General features: G+C 36.2%; 1 protein-coding gene across 3 annotated transcripts in view; it reads left to right on the forward strand.

Annotated features, from left to right (window-relative positions):
- LOC139150258 (serine/threonine-protein kinase D3-like) overlaps positions 1-18,623 on the forward strand; it is an 82,407-nt gene that overhangs the window by 52,512 nt on the left and 11,272 nt on the right. For 2 of the 3 annotated variants that reach the window (XM_070722509.1, XM_070722510.1), the window contains exons 2-10: positions 6,978-7,116; positions 9,443-9,574; positions 9,940-10,079; positions 12,406-12,607; positions 13,238-13,315; positions 15,353-15,545; positions 16,685-16,808; positions 17,543-17,620; positions 18,093-18,420. In XM_070722509.1, coding sequence (XP_070578610.1) covers positions 6,978-7,116; positions 9,443-9,574; positions 9,940-10,079; positions 12,406-12,607; positions 13,238-13,315; positions 15,353-15,545; positions 16,685-16,808; positions 17,543-17,620; positions 18,093-18,420 — 1,414 coding nt within the window. The remainder of the gene's footprint in view (positions 1-6,977; positions 7,117-9,442; positions 9,575-9,939; positions 10,080-12,405; positions 12,608-13,237; positions 13,316-15,352; positions 15,546-16,684; positions 16,809-17,542; positions 17,621-18,092; positions 18,421-18,623) is intronic. The other variant, XM_070722511.1, reaches the window with a different exon arrangement.

The following is an 18,623-nucleotide window of genomic DNA, read 5'->3' on the forward strand; positions in this document are numbered from 1 at the left end:
TGTGTTGTGTTCAAGTTCCATATTGTACTGACTGTCATACAAGGATAACATAAGCAAATCAAATCAAATTAGAAAAGGATCAATGCTGTTGTGTGGATTTTGCTGAACATGGCTGATATTTCGCCCTATATATTTGGTATCCAGCAAAGGCATATTTTGATGTCAAGTCAAAATTAACACTACATTGCTGACAATATATTTTACCGTTTCTGCATGAATTTTTCTTTTTTAAATTATAGTATATATAGTACTTCAAACAGATTAACAGTTATCGTGATGTCACCCCATAATTTTACATCACAAAGACTGTAATTCTGCCAATTTTTTTTGTTTTTCAGTCATTTTATAAATTTTGCACTGCACAAGATGATTGAACAAATTGCAATGTTTGAATTTGTAAACTCAAAGAATAAAAATCCTTTGGTCACAAATTAAATTATTTTTTGAAAAGAAATTTACTCTTAAACACTTTTAGCATATATTCTTTACACGGTCATGTATTTCAAGGAAATATGCCTATTAAAAACTGTAATTTCTTCACTTTCAATTTTTTTCAATACTATGACAATTATCAGCCATGAGGTTATACAAACACAAGACCAGATAAGCGTTTTTCATCATTTCCACAGGACTCTTTGGAAAATCCATTAAAAAAGTTAAAAGTGACTGGAAATGATCACTTGGTATACATTTAATGTACAGATGCCAGGTTGTGTATTTCACATGCACTCAGGTCAGTAGGGAAGTGCGTCATTACTATTTTGGACTGTTAATTCTTATTTCTGAATTGTTTAACTTTTTTCCACATTGAACTATCTTTAGGCAGTTTATACTGTAGCTTAGAATTTTTTTGATTGATGTATTTATCATCTTTTGGGTTCTTTGGGTCCATGTCCCACCTCATGCCCCTACATCATCAACTATTTACCAACACCTCCATGCCAACAACCAATTACCTGACCTGGCCACACATTAGAGAGGTACAGCGTCATTGACAGTGTTTTTAGATTTTACAACTGATGTTTCTCTTGGGCAAAGTGCTGCATGTCCTGACAGAATATCTGTAATAACATCTGGTGAAGAAGAATTTGTAAATATTTTACTGTGTTATATTATTATTCATTTTTGAAAAGCCCTCTACACTTATCTCGGTGCTACTTGCCAGTATGAAAATCACAAATCACAAAAAGACACTATGCCTGTCTGTGCCCATCTGTAAAAAGCCAAGTTTTTAGGTTTTATTTAAAAGAGACGCATTTGAGCAGTTAATAAATTTGCATGCCAGATGTATTCCAAACTTTTTATGTCATGAATGTAAGTACAAAGTTTGCTGTACTTTTCTATCGATAGAATTCTGTCAGGAATTTATTTCTAGAGCAAGCAGCGAATAGAACGGACTGTGTATTTGGCTGTATATGATAAATTGATACTGAATCTTCTGCAAGTAGAGAGCTGTCAGTACGGTGTGCAGAATACTTATTATATAATATAATTTCCAAACTTCACCACCATTTTAACAATTTTGTAGTCATTCTCAGGTGCGTTAAAACCAAATTTGAAGGCTATCAGATAAGTGGTTTATTTAAGAAGATGCTTTGACAGCAATGATGAAAGATCCTCAAAAAAATATGTGAAATATTCATGATGATTATCAGATAACATGAAGGCATCGCTACTAACTTTCCAAGCATATTTCATAAAATTTAGGAAAACCAGCGTCACTATAGCCACTTATGTCCAAATCAGTAAATATGCAAATTAACACCAAACTCTTGTCACTTTATTCTTGATTCTTGACTCTTTCTGTACTTTTAATTCAAATTTCAGAAGAATCTCATCATCTGGCTTTGAGAAAGTGTGTCCAAAGGTAAATAGACAGACAAATGGATGTTGATATGACATCAGCTCTAGTATGCAAACATGGGAGCTAAGAATATTACATAAAATAATACACATAATAACAAGGTTGAACTCTAAACACATCCAGGATAATAAAATCGAGGTAAAAATTTCCAAAATAAGCAAAAGATAATGTTTAGTGTGATAATTCCATCTTTCATAGGACTTCAAACTGCAAAATAATTTTTCTGTTGAATGTTGCTTTTCACTGACTTTCAGTATCTAACCTACACTTTAAAGTTCAATTGACCTGTAACCATCAAAGAAAATCATATGGTCGTTGAAACTATCAATGAAGCTAGTAGATGTGCACACATTGTACATTTTTATGTTCCAATCCAATCGTTAATGTCAAAGGTCACCGTTTTTGTAAGGCTACTGTCTACTACTAAATAAATCATTCATAACTGAACCTCTGGGCCTGTGTCTATTTTGTTAGTTTCAGTACGGCATGCGAAACATTGAACACAAAGTTCTAAAGGTTGAAAGTAGTGTGTCTGGATTATTTTATCTTCAGTGTATGCATGCTTCACCAAAACTCGTCAACCTCCAACAAAAAAATTGGTGCTACGGTGCCACCTCCCTTCTTATACCAATCAGTCAAGTTAAAATTGCATCAAGTGACACAGAATATGGACAAAAGCTGATTGATATAAGCTACTTTTTTGTATAGAACTTTATCCCCAGTTTTGTTTTCTTGTCATTGAGATGACATTCAGAAACTTTGAAACAATAAGCATTTAATAAAAACAAAAGTCAAATGTAAAAATTGTGAGAGCAGTGTTATTGTAGGCTATACCGGTACATCTGAGTCAGGATTTCATGCTAGTTGATGATATGCAGTACCTGAGTACTATTTCACACAATATTGACTGAAAATTATCTTCATGACACCAAGAGTACAGAGGAAATAGCCAAGAGTTACACACGACGACTTCTTCTTTATATCTGCATGTGCGCGTGGTATGAAAAAAACTCTTGCTACGGAGAACATGCAACACATCAGATAATCTTACAATATTTTTGTCAGACACTTTTGGTAATGTTTGAATAGATACTCTGATACACTCAAAATGATTTGCACTAGGCATCATTGTGGCAGAGTAACTGTACGTGTACTAAGACTGGCAGGCAGTTGCACAGAAAATCATGCACAGAATGTTGTATCAAAAGCCACTGACAGTATACATGTTCATTGAGATACCTGTGTCCTTGCCCTGTAATTGACAAAAAGTAACATATCAGCCAGAGTACTTCCATCTGGTGCAAACTTCCAGACGGCTCCACAGTCACTTACACAGAGAGGTTAATGCACTAAAGGCTAACATTGCACAGTCTTGTGAAGTTTTCATTTCATCCATCTAGTTTGTTGGTACCTTATTCAAGCATGTTGTGAAAACCTGTTGCTATTATAAGATGAATGCTACATACCCGTACAGGCTGAGATTGAAGTAAACTCTTCTTGCAGTCTCCTCCTTTCCACAGAGTGACACAAATGTATTTATTATTATAACACACCTCATCTGCTGTCTATGTTCTGATTCTACAAACGATAGTGACATGGGATGCGTTCTTTTTGTGCTGATCCGCGTAAACGACGTCATCAGGCATCATTTGTCAGAACTTGCCTGCCAGGCATCAGTTTTAACAACCAATGCCTGCTAACTTCAAAAACAACATTTGTGCAAGTGCGAGCAGGAATGTAAACAAAGATCACGAGTGAAACGAGAGTTGAGAAATTTCTTAGTTAATCCTACTTTCTTAAGAAGAACTGAATATTCTGGTTTCCAACAAGGACTTCAAATGGACGAAAACGATAATCAAAGGTGCATCGAACGTTTTGCTGAAGTATTGCGATGCTGTCAGGAAAAACTTTGTTCTTGCTGATGACGCATCCCAACTTCAGTTTTGAGTATGGTACGGTCTTATGCATGACTGTGAATGAGATGTGTTATAAAACACATATCGACTGACCATGACGTCAACAGCAGACACATCTGTAACCCCTCGGACCTGTGAGTAACCCCCAAAAAAACAGATTGTTTCCTTCAGCTTTGGCCTCTAGAAACAGTCTGTTTTTTTGGTGACTCACACTGCAGTCCCTTGGGGTGCAGACGTATGCTGTTATACCTTCATGGCCAGTCAATAGATGTTTACTGTCATCACTTTCTGAACCAGGCATCTGGACTGGACAACAGCCTTGGCTTATGGCGTGTAATTTGTAAACTTGAGTTTTGTATGACCTGCTCCAGATAGTATATATCTTAGTCAATATTGATAAATGTTTTCAGTAGTGCGTATTAATTGGCTGCCTTAATTGACCATCGATCCTTAGATGGATACCAAAACTCAGTTCATCTCAGTTTTGATCAAAATTATAAGTACGCCATACTTCTCAATATCTTTTAGTATGGTAGTATCCAGTGGAAAATAAACGGTTGCAACATGCATATGGAATTACAAAGATGTGCAGATACAGTACCTTGTTTGAAACCTTGAAGTCAGAGAAATGTCTCATGAATCGACTGTTTATTCGGATTATGATGAAATGAAACCTACATGTATGTAACCTGTTCTTTACAGACAATCTTTCAACACTAAACAATATACCGGTAGTTAACAAAGAAAGACATTCTGAGATAATACACTACGGGTAGAGGTAGGGATGAATAGGGCTATATATATGTAATATGAATTCTGCACATTGGAAATCATTAGTGCATGGTAAACTAGTTCATGTCCTGGTAAAGCTGTCACCATTAGTAATTGCAACAGAACTTGTTTAATTGTGGTCACAGAAGATTGGTCACTTAATGTTGTGCGACATCATTAAAAACATGTTTTTCTTCTTCCCATGAGTGCTTATTAGTCTTATCTGCTATTGTCTGTCTAGGTGTTGTTCATTAATGATGTGATACCCCAATGGTTATTTTCCAAACAACTCTAAATTATGTAGGACTTTCTAATTTTTATGTTTGAGCAAGGGAAAACAAAGTATGAACAAGGAAGGATGGAAAGGAAATTAATTTGGTCAACAGGGCTTTTTTTGCCAACCAAGTTTTTTGGTCAGCCATTTCAAATTTTGAAAGCCCTTTTTGAATAAAAAACCCTGTAATTTAAAACTGTTTAACGTTAATGCATGTTTTGATAGCTATCTTGATTAATATGTTGCCAAGTTTATGAAGCAGTCCAATTTCTGTCATGTGTGTATCTGTGATACTGATAGCCATCAAATACATACCGAATTATTATTTATACAGTTTTAGCAATGTTGAAAACACAGAGAAGCTGATTATTTACATCTTTGTAAAAACTGTTGTGCTTATGGTGGTATGTTCAACAGTAATGTGGTTAACCCTTTGACTGCTGTAATTTTTCCCGCCAAAATTTTAATGCGATATTTTACCGATTTTTGTGAACTTTTCTGTAAGTTTTTTCATAATTTTGGACCAAATGGATATCACATTTCATCGGCTACAGTTTTTTACCAAAATTTTGGCAAAAATCAGAAAAAAATTGACTGTGGTATTGGTATATTTTATAGAGGTGACAATAATAGACTTTGGTGCTCAAAGTGTTAATCAATGCAAGTAACACATCCACTACTCATAGTATTGATGAACAAAGCCACGAGCATATGACTTGACAATATTTCACTGACATGTACATGTTATAGGGATAGCATTTCTAAAAGTTCAGAGGGTATCATACAGTTAGATATGTACACAAGTTCGGAAACAAATTTTGTACACAGCTTTTATAACGTAGTGTGCACCTTGAAAGAGAAAAACTTCAACTTTTGCTCAAATTTTCCTCAGTGAAACTTTCAACCATTCTCTTACCAAATCAAGGATAAAACTCAGGGCTCACAGTGCAAAGTTTAGTATTAGAGGAACAAAGTACCTAACTTTTGTCAATATTGGAAATTTAAAATGGCTGGCGTCTCTGTGTTAACTCAATGGGGAAAGTTAAATTTTTTATTTTCAAATATGTAAGAGAGTGAAAATTGCAAGCAGTATGGTAATCATAATGTTAGATTTTGGAATCTGTTGATATTATATATATATATATATATATATATATATATATATATATATATATATATATATATATATATATATATATATATATATATATATATATATATATATATATATATATATATATATATATATATATATATATATATATATATATATATTATATTTGTTTTCGGTGAAAACCTGTTCGATAGAGTGGGTCACAATGACATCATTCATTTGACCTTAACTTGAACCCAGCCCGGAACATTTCAATCAACAAGAAAATGATCAACGTGAATGTGCTGTGCACTCAGTTGTGGTTAAATAATTGTTCTTTTTAGACATCTACTGTAACAATATATTAAAAATTCATGTGAAGTGCTGGAAAGGGTTAAATGCAAGTCAACAGTTAGAAAAATACAACATGATTTGGACCTACTAGAAGTGAATAAACACAAGCAATTTTGGTGCATTTTAGTTTAAAATGTAACTTGTACGACCATCTTTGTTGATGTTGTATATCAAAACGTGTATCGGTACACAACTCACTGTTAAAAAAGTTCATCAGAAGTCCAGAATATATACACATGACTACATTCCTTTGCACCGTTGCACATATATTATTGCCAATGCTATTGCATTTATGCAGTGAAAATTTTGTGAACCAAACATTGGATTGTCCTTTCCGAAGTACATGTACATCACATGCTTCTTTCAACAGGCAAGTTTCGCCATTCCTAAACCCACTTCATCCCAGTGTTCAGTAAATAACATATTATGAGCTGTCAAATTTGAATTAACGCTGTAAAACTAGCAATACCTTTTGTTGGTGGAAATCTGTTCGTTATGGTCTTCCAAAGGAGATTATGGTCGCTGTGTGGAAAATAGAAAAATTTATACCTTGAGCAATTTTTGCTCTCTGAGTTTTTTGAAAAGTTTACTGGAAATATATGAGATTGTTCATGTTCTATTGTTTTCATTAGAAAGAGTGTGGATAGTTCATCATGATTTTTTTCCTACTTGATAAAATTATTGCTTTCTTTTCTTTGTACACAGTATCCTGAGAGTGGATTTTACAATATCAGTGAGAAGATTTTACTGTTCCGACACAATGTGAATGCAAGTAACGTGTTACAGTTAGTAACTATGCCAAGCGATGTCACTGAAGGTTGTCTCATTGAAGTGGTGCTCTCAGGTGAGATAAACAAACCATACCTCTGTGATCTATGATTTTTAAATTCTCAACCATTTCTAATGATCACAAATTTCTGCATCCAAGTGAATACAGTATCTTGCTATAAGAATACAGTATCTTGCTATTAGTACAAGATATGGGGCAGATTAGTATTCATTTATGCAAATTATATTCATGAGCATTGTTTTGGTATTGAAATTTTATGTTAATGATTCCTTATCAATGTGGAATATTCATCTGCCCCGAATTGTGCATTATAGTATCTTGATCATGCAATGGTGGGAAATCTATATATTTTGACAGTTTCCACAATCAAAAAGTCTGAAAGCATGAAGTGCAGATCAGTTGATTAGTCAACTCAGAAAGCAGTTTTCCGTTAATGACAAGAAACCTGGGGAGTCAGTGGAGACGGTACATGCTAGAGACCCTCTAGGAAAGCCTTTTAGAATGTAATCAAAAGTTTGAGTTCACTTTTCTTCACTCCTGCAGTTCTGGATGACATACAGGACCAGGTTAACGACACCTGAACAATGGCAGGGGTTTGAAATCCAGATTTGGATGAGAAGTGTACCAAATCTAGCTATTTGAAATGCCACAGCACTGATTTTGCTACTTAAAGTTTTAGTGCATAGGTAGATGGTTTAGGAATGCCTGCACCATTTCTGTTGACCCTTCTCAGAATGATTGCTGTAATATAAAAACAGGCAGAATACCTGTAAAATTTACTGGCTGGCCAGCCGTAACAAAAAACCCTGCTAAGGTATGGCTAATGTGTAGCGTCTCGAAAACTGTTATCCAATTGGTTGGCTGAATCTTACCGTTATAAATGAATAATGCAATTAAAACTCCTCAAGTTGCTGTGAATAGTGACAATTGACCAATCAGATATAACCTTGTGAGTACGCTGCACATGAGCAGCTAAGGTATGTAAAAGAACGATAGTTCTGAGGGGCCCTTTCACTTCAGGCCATAATTGCTGAACTAATAATGTTGTAGGACAGCTACCGCCTGTTCATTTACACACTTGACCCCCAACTCTATGCAAACTCAATGGTAGTTCAAGCTTGTGGGTGGTAAGTGTCTTGGTGGCATATTATTACCAAAGAAATAATCAGATTAGGTTCTGGAAAGCTACCACCTGGACATTCATCTGATTTACACTTCCTGAATGCTGGTCCTAACTGGTTGATGGTGAATATCAAGGTGTTAAAATTGCCCAGGGGGTAGCCGTCCTGACCTCCATGCATCAGATCATTACCAAAGGTAGGGTTCTTGGAAGGGTTCTAGAGTAGATTTCTAGGAAAGTTACCCCCTGGACATTCAACCACTGGACACTAAACTACCCTGAAGTCTAGCCTTGACTGATGTTTGGAGCTGTCTTGAGGGTATATGTCCAGGGGGTAGCTTTCCTGACCTCCATGCATCAGATCATTACCAAAGGTACATGTACCGGTAGGGCTCCCCTGGTTCTAGAGTAGGTTCTAAGAAAGTTAACCCCTGGACATTTATCCACTGGACACTACACTACTAACCCCAACTGGTGTTTGAAATTGTCTTGAGGATATGTGTCCAGGGGGTAGCTGTCCTGACCTCCATGCATCAGATCATTACCAAAGGTACGTGCCGGTACAGTGTACATGTAGGGTTCTAGGAAGAGTTCTGGAGTAGTTCCTAGGAAATTAAGTTACCACCCCTGAACATTGACCACCGTACACTACACTACTACAACCCCAACTAGTGTTTGAAACTGTCTTGAGGGTATATGTCCAGGGGATAGCTTTCATGACCTCCGTCAGATCATTGCCAAAGCCAGGAAGGGAACCTCTATAGAATAGGTTCTAGGAAAGTTACCCCCTGAACATTCATCCACTGGAAACTTAAATTATCTTGAACTCTAGTCCCAACTGGTTGGTGATAAATGTCGACAGTTGGGGGTGGGGATGGGGAGTGGGGAACTGTCATGACATCTATGATGAGATTAGGTCTCCCTTGACATTCTCTTCATTTATCATACCACTAAAGCTTTAGTATTACCTCCACTGTATTTGTCTGGTAAACCTTATGCCAATGTTAACTTATACAAATACTTTTACTCTTTCAATCCAGACCTTCCAACATGCACACGGAAACTTTACCTCCCTCTATCCACTTTTGAACAAAAAAAGTGAAGTTTGAGAGAATTGAGATTGCTATGCGGTTGACTATGTACTTTCCCATTCCTTTTACTTGTCAAAATGTCAGGTAATATTTGCTACCGTATTTGACATGTATCTTGGATCTGTCGCCTTTCTCACCATGCTGTGTATTGTATTTCTTGACCCAACAGCTTCAGTCAACATAGAAGACACACATATCAGACCTCATACTTTATTTGTACATTCCTACAAGTCACCAACATTTTGTGATTTCTGTGGAGAAATGCTTTTTGGCCTTGTAAGGCAGGGTCTGAAATGTGATGGTAAGATCATATATATAATGTTTATAAACAGTTGTATGCCATATATTATCATGAAAGTGTGCCTCACAACTTTGAAAATTTGTTTGCTATAATGCCATACAAAACTTAATTATCATTGCTATTTCGTAGAGACTGATGTTATGACATTGTTAGACAAGGATGGAAGCTGTAAAAGATAATTTTGTAGTTCAAAACTATCTTTGGAAAGTTTAAAATATTGTTACTTTCACAATATAATCGTGCAGCCAAGAAAACTTGAAATTCACCATGCATGAAATTCTCTAAAGACGCTGTAAGAGTCATGGCATGTGAGAAAATCTCTGAAGGAATAAAAAAAAACTGATTTTTTGTCTCTCATCCTACAGGCTGTGGTGGTAACTTCCATAAACGATGTGCGTACAAGATTCCTAATAATTGTAGTTTTGCCAGGAGACGTAGATCATCAACAGCATTTACCTCTAGTACTTTACCCTGGCCGACTGATAGCAGCCATGTTTTTGAAGAGGTAAACCGGCATTTCTGTCTGCTGATATTACACATTGTGTGTCAGTCTTACCGATGAGATTGTCCTGGGAGAAGAGTCTTCACTCTGAAGTAGGAAGAACAAAACATTTACACAGGGCCCTCACGGTGAACTTGAAAGGGTCCTTGATTTTACACAATGTAAAAGCATTATCATAAAACTTTTGAGAATTTGGCTGACTGTCCACATAAAACTATCATGCCAAGATGTTTCACAAGTTTCACTTCAGTTGATGTAACACTCAGGTCTCCAGTGGTCCTCATCTCAGTCCAGATATGTGTGTTTCTCCCACAATCAAATTAAATTTCATCGCACTAAAATTCTTGTCAGCTTTCACATTTGATTTTGTAACACGCCAATTAACATCTGACATATGGAGAGTAACCCTTTGAGGATGAAAGTTTGCAAGTCTTCAAGACTTAATTGCGTCAGTTGGGTTACTTGAAGTCATAATTGTGTGAAAATACAGTCACAAAACCTGCAATGGCTTGATACTTTTACATTTCCTGAGTGCATTTTCTTTTGTCTTTTGGTGAGTTACATTGTCTGATTACACAAGATGGGATAGCCTACAAGCTGTGGTCTTTAAACCGTTTCACCATTATAGTTTATTGTTTTCTGTGGCAAAGTTAAGCCTCAATAGAGGGACATCTAGGTCAAAGGGTACTATCACTCTGTTCTGCCACCCTGTAACTGGTAATAAGTTAGTGATGATGATAATATCAACGAATGTAGGACATTTTCGAAAAGTGTTTGGTATATTGTTGTACATGTAGGAAATAAAGTTATTCTGATGATTGAGACATAAACTAGTGATATACAGTGAGGTGTCCACTCTCACTGTAAATTATCTGCTTCAAGACACTCCACAATACTACTCAAAGTACATAGTATCAAGAAGTTGTAATAAACAGAGTGTTTATACTTTTGGTTCTCAAGAGTATTGCTTGAGTAGATGATGAGAAGTCTCTGAGATTTTATGACAGGTATTTTTCATAACAAGTATTTTTGTGGAGTAATGAAAATCCTCAATAATAATCAGACACCCTGTTTCTCTCTGTATGATATTTTCAACTCTTTTTCAAAAGTGATTTCCACGGTAAAAATGCCTCAAAAATTGGTAAGTATGGATATTTTTTCACACAAAAAAATCCCTCCTTTTTGTCCTAACTGCCCTGGTTAATTGAAAGGACTAATACTGTTGTGTAACCTGTAACTAATATATGGTACATTAATTTCTTTAATCACTATCCTTTGGAAGTAAAATTTCTGCATTCTTCTGAGAAAGTGTTGAATTCACACTAGCAGTGACCATTTCACACCATGAACTAAGATGAAGGGATCATCATAAAAGGAATTGTTGTGAAAAAAAAACCCCTGAAAATAATAATATTCAGGCCAAAAGTTTCAACTATAGACGATGCAGAATTCAAATCAGGGTTTATGAAATTTGTCGTGAGGATTCTTGCTGCTGAATGCGATGGTTTCGCAATCGTAGTGTGAACGATGATGACAAACGGTGTAAACTGGACTCCTGTTTACACACATACACTTCAGATAAAAATATCTTGGTGGTGTTATAGTGATTTGAAAAGACATATTTCCTGAGGGAATCTATAGATAATTAAAACGTTTCGTAATGTGAGCTTAGGACAGACTTATACAATGCCCTTTTTTGTTAAGATTTTTGTCATGACAAGTGATTTCATTGTGTTGTTCATTGATGTCAAACTCATACAAAGTTGAAAGAAACTAGGTAGGAAGTATGTGTAACTTGTGAAGACTCTCAAGGGTCTTTGTCTTTGATAACTTAATCCTCAACTATTCCACCCCTACATGGTACATGGTTTGAACCGTAACTTATGAAAAACATATTTGCAAACAGCATTCTCTGTGTCGAGAGGGGTTTATAGGGTCATTGAATGTGAAATCTGTCAGCTTGAATGAGTGTCTTGACTTCCATGTCTGAGGTTGACAAACACAAAACCTTTGAAGATGGTCATATGCTAAAATGTATTTAACCTTGTTGGTAGATCTGAGTATCTCCTGTGAATTACTTCAAGTTACTGCAAACACAGGTATAATTTTAACTGATAGATGGCTTGAGATTGGCCACAAATGTAAAACTTGACTCTATATCCAATACTGGTGGCTTTACAGTGCAGGTTTACAGTTAATTAAAGGGGGGGGGGGGTGTTTCTGTTGAAATGCTGCTTAATCTGAATAATCCCAAAACCCATAAATTTTATTCAGCGGCCATTTTTTTCATCACTTTATCATTTCTCCTTCCATGTTTTGTCATTTCCAGAATCACTTGAAATCTGACAGCCTATCACGGGACAAGAGATCAACTTCGTGGAGCGGTCGACCAATCTGGGTGGAGAAAGCGGTGGCGAGTCGCATCAAAGTTCCACACACATTTGCAATTCACTCATATACAAAGCCAACAATCTGCCAGCTGTGCAAGAAGCTCCTCCGTGGTCTCTTCAGACAAGGATTGCAGTGCAAAGGTTAAATCTTGCATATATTATTGTTAATGACATTGTACCAGGTGATCTCTTTCCAGCAAAGATATCAGACTTACCAAGTACTTCTCTTGTTTGTTACTGTTGGAATTTAGTTTCCTCGGAGTCCTACAACTTTGATATCATATGTAGTTGAAAAATTAGAAATTCTTTTTTTTGATAAGCACATCAATAATCCCATCCTGTTATTGAAACACGGATGTTTTGAAATATTTTTGGCCTTTCACAATGATCACTTTGGTCATCATTGTATTATTGTCCTTTTTTTGATTCTTGGTTGGCGACTGATGTGTGTTCATGCTATGAAAAATGCATGACTGTATCTTTTGAAAAGGCTAGAAAGTTTGCTTTAAATTGTTAAAAAAAATAGTGCAGCTTTACACAGGCATTACTGGTATATCATGAATTGTGGTTCAGTGTGAGTCCACCATTCTTCAGTATTGTTGCAGTGTGTACTGTATACAAATGTTTGATTTACAAGTAGTGGCTGACTCTGGCCGTCTCTCCCACAACAGTGTACAGACCACTGCCTCAACGATCATTCCATGAAAGTTGCTATGATTTGCATGTACCAATATTCCAGACATAATCAAAATGATGCCTTGTTCCTCACAGATTGCAAATTCAACTGCCATAAGAAGTGCGCGGACAAAGTGGCCAAGGATTGTCTTGGAGAAGCACCACTGCAAGAAGGTAATGTTGTTTCATGCTATTCAGTCATGTTCCAGCTGTAGGAACTTGCAGAATGTACCTGTACTGTGTTTTCTCAAAATGGCCAATCGCGAAAAAGTTGTGTTTGCAGTTTCTCAAAAATTAGTGATGAGTTATTACAAATATTCTCAACATTCACAATTTTATGTTGCTTCAATGTTAATATGGCTTACTTTGTGTGCAGCTAGCATTTCTCATACTTTTTGTAACATTATCCTCATTTTTTAGACCCAATTTGAGGAAATCTGACAAAGATCTCTGTAATCAAAATAAAAAATTGTTACAGTAACCTTTTAGGGTGATGGAGAGTCACAGAGTTTGTGAACATAAATTTTAGTGCATTTATTTCAAACCCTAAGATGAATATTTGATTTTAGGATTAATAAAAAAAAAATTAAATCAGATGAATTTAATTTTCCATTTTAATGGGCCTAAATGCATATACCGGTACTTGTACCCTGCATATCAAATTGCTAAATCTCCTGCCCTAACATGTCTGTTTAATAAATTGTTTTAAAAAATGGTTTGTTTATAGTATCACAATGGTATGGCCTGAATGTTTCTTGGAATTCACCATAAAAAATTTGAATTATCACATTTTATGTCCTTACATATTCAATATCACTGGTAATAAACTTACATGTGTCGATCAATTTACATAAATATGTCAAAGTATTTAAATATCAGCTGTATTAAAATTGTCCACCTTCGCATACTAAAATTGGTTAATAAAATTTATATATACCTCATAAAAATATTGCATCCATATACTGTTTATGAAATGGTTTGTGTAAACATCACTTCTTTTGAAATTCTCAAATAGCTAAAAATCACAAGTGGGTGGCAATCAGGTGCTGTTTGCAACGCTTCAGGGGATGTGTTTGAAATAGTTTACTAAGTGATAGTAATATATTCAAACCACTAAGAGCTTAATTAAATGTATTAATGTAATATTTGTCCAGTCCTTGCCACTAATACCAAGTATTCTGTAAAAAAGTTCATACAACAGAGTTTATGAACACCACTTGCTGTCAAAGTGACATTGTAATTTTTATGGCTATAAGTTCCCCATATGCAGCAGAGGCAGAATAAGTAGAGCAAGTGTTTTATTTTTTGGCAGCAGTGATGATGTAGCAAGTCGCTAGCTTAAACACTCTCTGCTATCAGTAATGTGGATTTTGACAAGGAGTGGTAAGCTCTGTATTAATTATCACCGCAGTTAGCAGCGTTTGTATTCTTCTGAGAAGACACTTGCAGCTGTGATTTAATTTTTGCTTCATTGGTCACTTCAAATGACCTTGTTCAGATTTATTCAGATTTTGGCACTATGTAATTCTCTTCTTTTCAGTTTTCCAGTGAATTATGCTTTTTTACCCAAATGAATCAGATCATTTTAGCTAAACTGTTTCATAGAAACATAAAAGCTACACTGTCATCATAGTCATGTTTTGAATGAACTCATAAGCATCAATCTCAATGACCCAGACGTCAGAGTAAATTAAACTGTGTTTGTGACAGGAAAAGAAGTTTTTCTTGAGACAGAAAAGAACATTATTTTGTCCACATGTAGGACCACACATATTTGAGGCCTGCATATTTGATTAGTTGTGATTATTCAAAGGTAGATCATGTAGCTCTTGGCTCTTTTATAACATATTGAGCATGATCCTGGGGTACATGAATATTCTGTGTTTCTTGATCTGCATATACTTCCGTAGTATTTATAAATACATTGTGTAAGAATGAATACTAATACATAATCTTTGAGATGTAGTTGAGAATGTTTCTGCCGTAGAGGGCATGTTTAATGCTTGGGATGGGGAACAGTTCTATAAAAGAGGTCAAGCTTTAATGGTGTCCTGACCTGATTATCCCCAAATCCATAAAGTTTACTTGTGTATTGGACCTTTCAATCATACAAATATTTAAATCTCCACCATAAGCTGTTCGGGAAGTACAATTGTAAACTTATCAAGTTATAGTAATGATGATGAATTGGAGTTGTCTTTCCTAAAACAGGACAAATCACAGAGAACCTGCCGGAGAATGACTCCACAGATGTTCTTGATGAAAGTGATGAAAATGACAATGACAATGATCAAGAGAATGAACTGAATCGTCGACGGGCTCTCCTAGATAATGGAGGGGAGGGATCTAGCCTTGAACAAGAAACAGGACCTGAAGATGATCTATCCCGGGGTAACAGATTAAGGTAAGCAAAACCTGGAAATATTTATATCCTACTGTAATTCAGTGCAAGTTAAACTCAGGCACAAGAATATGTCACCTTATTCAGTTTTGAAGTGGGCCAAAATTTGTGGTGTTAGAAAATGTAAATACTTTACTTGGCCAAAGTGTCAGCATCCTGAAAGGTAATATGCACCTCGAAAGTGAAAGACTTAAACTTTTGCTCAAACTTTCCTAAGTGAAACTTTCAACCATTCTCTTACCAAAGCAAGAATAAAAATCAGGGGTCACCGTGCAAACTTTGGTACTAGAGAGACAAATAACTTGCGATTTCTTGATATTTGAAATCCAAAATGGCTGCCATCACTGTGTTAACTCTATGGGAAAAAATAAAATTTTCGATTTTTGAAAAACTAAGACCATGAAAACTTTTCTTATACCGAGAGCTTCAAAATGAGCCCACACAAGTGGTAGGTCAGAAGAAAATCGATAAAATTTGAAGGCCTGAATTTCTGTCCCTGAAGTGCGTTCTACCTTAAGGTAGTATGTGCCTCAGAAGTGAAACACTTGAACTTTTTCTCAAACTTTCCCTACTGACACTTTTGATCATTCTCTTACCAAATCAAGACTGAAAATCAGAGGTCACTGAGCAAAGTTTTGTACTTAGAGGAACAAATAACCTAGCATTTACGGATATTTGCAATTCAAAATGGCCTTCCTCCTTGCGTTAACTCAGTGGGAAAAATAACATATTCAATGTTTGAAAAACTTGGACTCTGAAATTTTTCTTACTCCCAGAGTTTTAAAATGAACCCCTACAAGTGGTAGATCAGAAAAGAATTGTAAAAAGTTAATTGTCGAAATATCTGTCCCTGAGGCGCATTTGACCTTTAATAATTAGGCTAGCATATTTTGTATGTACAGGGAAAAGTATGTTGGACAAAAGTACCAAAAAAACCCACAATGTATTGTCTCGATTTACAAGAAGTTATGTATCTATCATTCAGTGATATCAGTTGCTTACAACAAGCCTTCAGAAAATGTTGCATGTACGTAATATGTGCAACTTGCATTTTTTTTTTGTTTAGCGTTACATTGGGCAAAAGTAGACATGTTTCATACCTGTGGTATTTATTGAAATATCGGGTAATGTTTGATTTGCAGTCCAACAACCAGCAACCAGATTCCACTGATGAGAATAGTACAATCAGTGAAACACACCAAGAGACGCGGGTCTCAGGTTATGAAGGAGGGCTGGCTTGTTCATTACACTAACAAAGACAGTATGGTGAGTGGAAACTTGCATCCTTGCCCTCACTGCATATGATGCTCCCATTCCTGGAAAATATTGCCAACCAGACATCATGGTGTTTTGGAAGTTGTTTGCACTGGTTATTTGAACATTGCATCCTTACAAAGAAGTACATAAACTTCTCCCCTCAGGAACATTGGCTGCGCTCTGTATTGGCCAGGTTTCCCGGTATGGCTTCATTGACATATAATTGGCAACGAGGATATTTCCAGCACAGGAAATGGAAGAACAGCCCCAGCTCATAATATTTGTACAGATAGGGAGTTGTAGACTTCCATTAGAAGTTAATCAGAACAGAAATTGATCAGGGGAGGAATGACTTCTTAGAGACACTGCATCCTTAAAACTAATAGGAGAGGCTTTAAAGTCTTTCAATCGTAATGAACATGTGTCTTTGCGATATGTCAGTCGTCAATGATATTGACTGTTGAGCTCCTACATTTTGTGATGTTGCCTCTACAGAGAATTTGACCACCCATGTAGTATTGTGGATAGTGATACCTGACATTTGTCAGTTGGGTTTATGTGCATGAGATGGGAAAGTCTTGGAAAAGTCTTCAAAATAGAATGTGTTGATTGATCTTAAACTTTCTCAGCAGAAGATATGCTCTTTTCGTGTATATTTTTTGACCTGGAGCACTTCTACTTGCAAGTATCACTTTAAGTCTACTTTTGCCCCGTGTGACATGCGCTGTCATCTTTCTTTTCAGAGGAAAAGACATTACTGGAGGCTGGATACAAAGTGTGTGACGCTATTTCAAAGTGACACGGGAACTAAATATTACAAGGTAAGCCAAGAAACAAAAAAGGAGGAAAAAAGCACCAAGCCGAAAGCTTGCACAAACTGTACCGTACATACCCAGACGACTATTTGTTAATTTTCAACCCTCTCTGAAGTTTGGTACATTCCAATAGAGTTTAACAGGTTGGATGGACTAGTCCAAAGGGAAACGGGATGAAAGTCTTACAGTGAATTATTAAGCTTGTCTACTCACATGTGTCAATTGCATTGTTATTATTGATAAGTGAATCCTTGTTGTTGTTGTGACTAGTTTTCAAATGTAAACAATAACAGTGTATTTTACACATACAGACCCTGTGTTAACAAGCTGAGTATTAAGTGTTTCAACATACATTTGGGAGTAGGATAAAGCTTGCAATTGACATACTAAACAAAAATAGTGAAAAATTCATCTAAAGTTCTGGCTTCTGTCACTTTAATACCATGTTTTTTTCTGTTATTGTATATTTGTTGCCCAGGAAATTCCTCTTTCTGAAATACTGACTGTTGAACCAGCCGGTGACAATGTGCATGTACCAGAACTTTCTATGGCACCTCACTGCTTCTCAATCATCACTGCCAAAGTCACTTATCACGTCGGCGAGCGGGCTGTCCACAAACAGACCAGCCAAGACTCGGAAACTGAGGACTCGGAGGAACCGGACCGAGGGGTTGGAGTTCACCTGGCCAGAGGCTGGGAGAAGGCCATCCGTGCTGCGCTGATGCCCGTGACACCACAGCCAAGTGAAGCAAGTGGGGGCGGTAGTATGATTACACCAGGAGGTGGAAGTACACATACTGGACATAGTGAGTGACACCTTGACATACATTATCCTCAAAACTTCTTCTACAATCAAATCGAATTTCCTTTTTTGTTCAGTGTAAAAATTTGATCCTCTCTTCTTCAACGCAAAAATGTGATTTTTCTGCCCTCTGCATCATAAAAATTCAGCATTGTCTTGCTGTTCTAAAATCAGGCATTTCATGTGTTGCAACTATTGTAAGCATAA

The sequence above is a fragment of the Ptychodera flava genome, chromosome 14 (assembly GCF_041260155.1).
Source record: "Ptychodera flava strain L36383 chromosome 14, AS_Pfla_20210202, whole genome shotgun sequence".
Taxonomy (NCBI): Eukaryota; Metazoa; Hemichordata; class Enteropneusta; family Ptychoderidae; genus Ptychodera; species Ptychodera flava.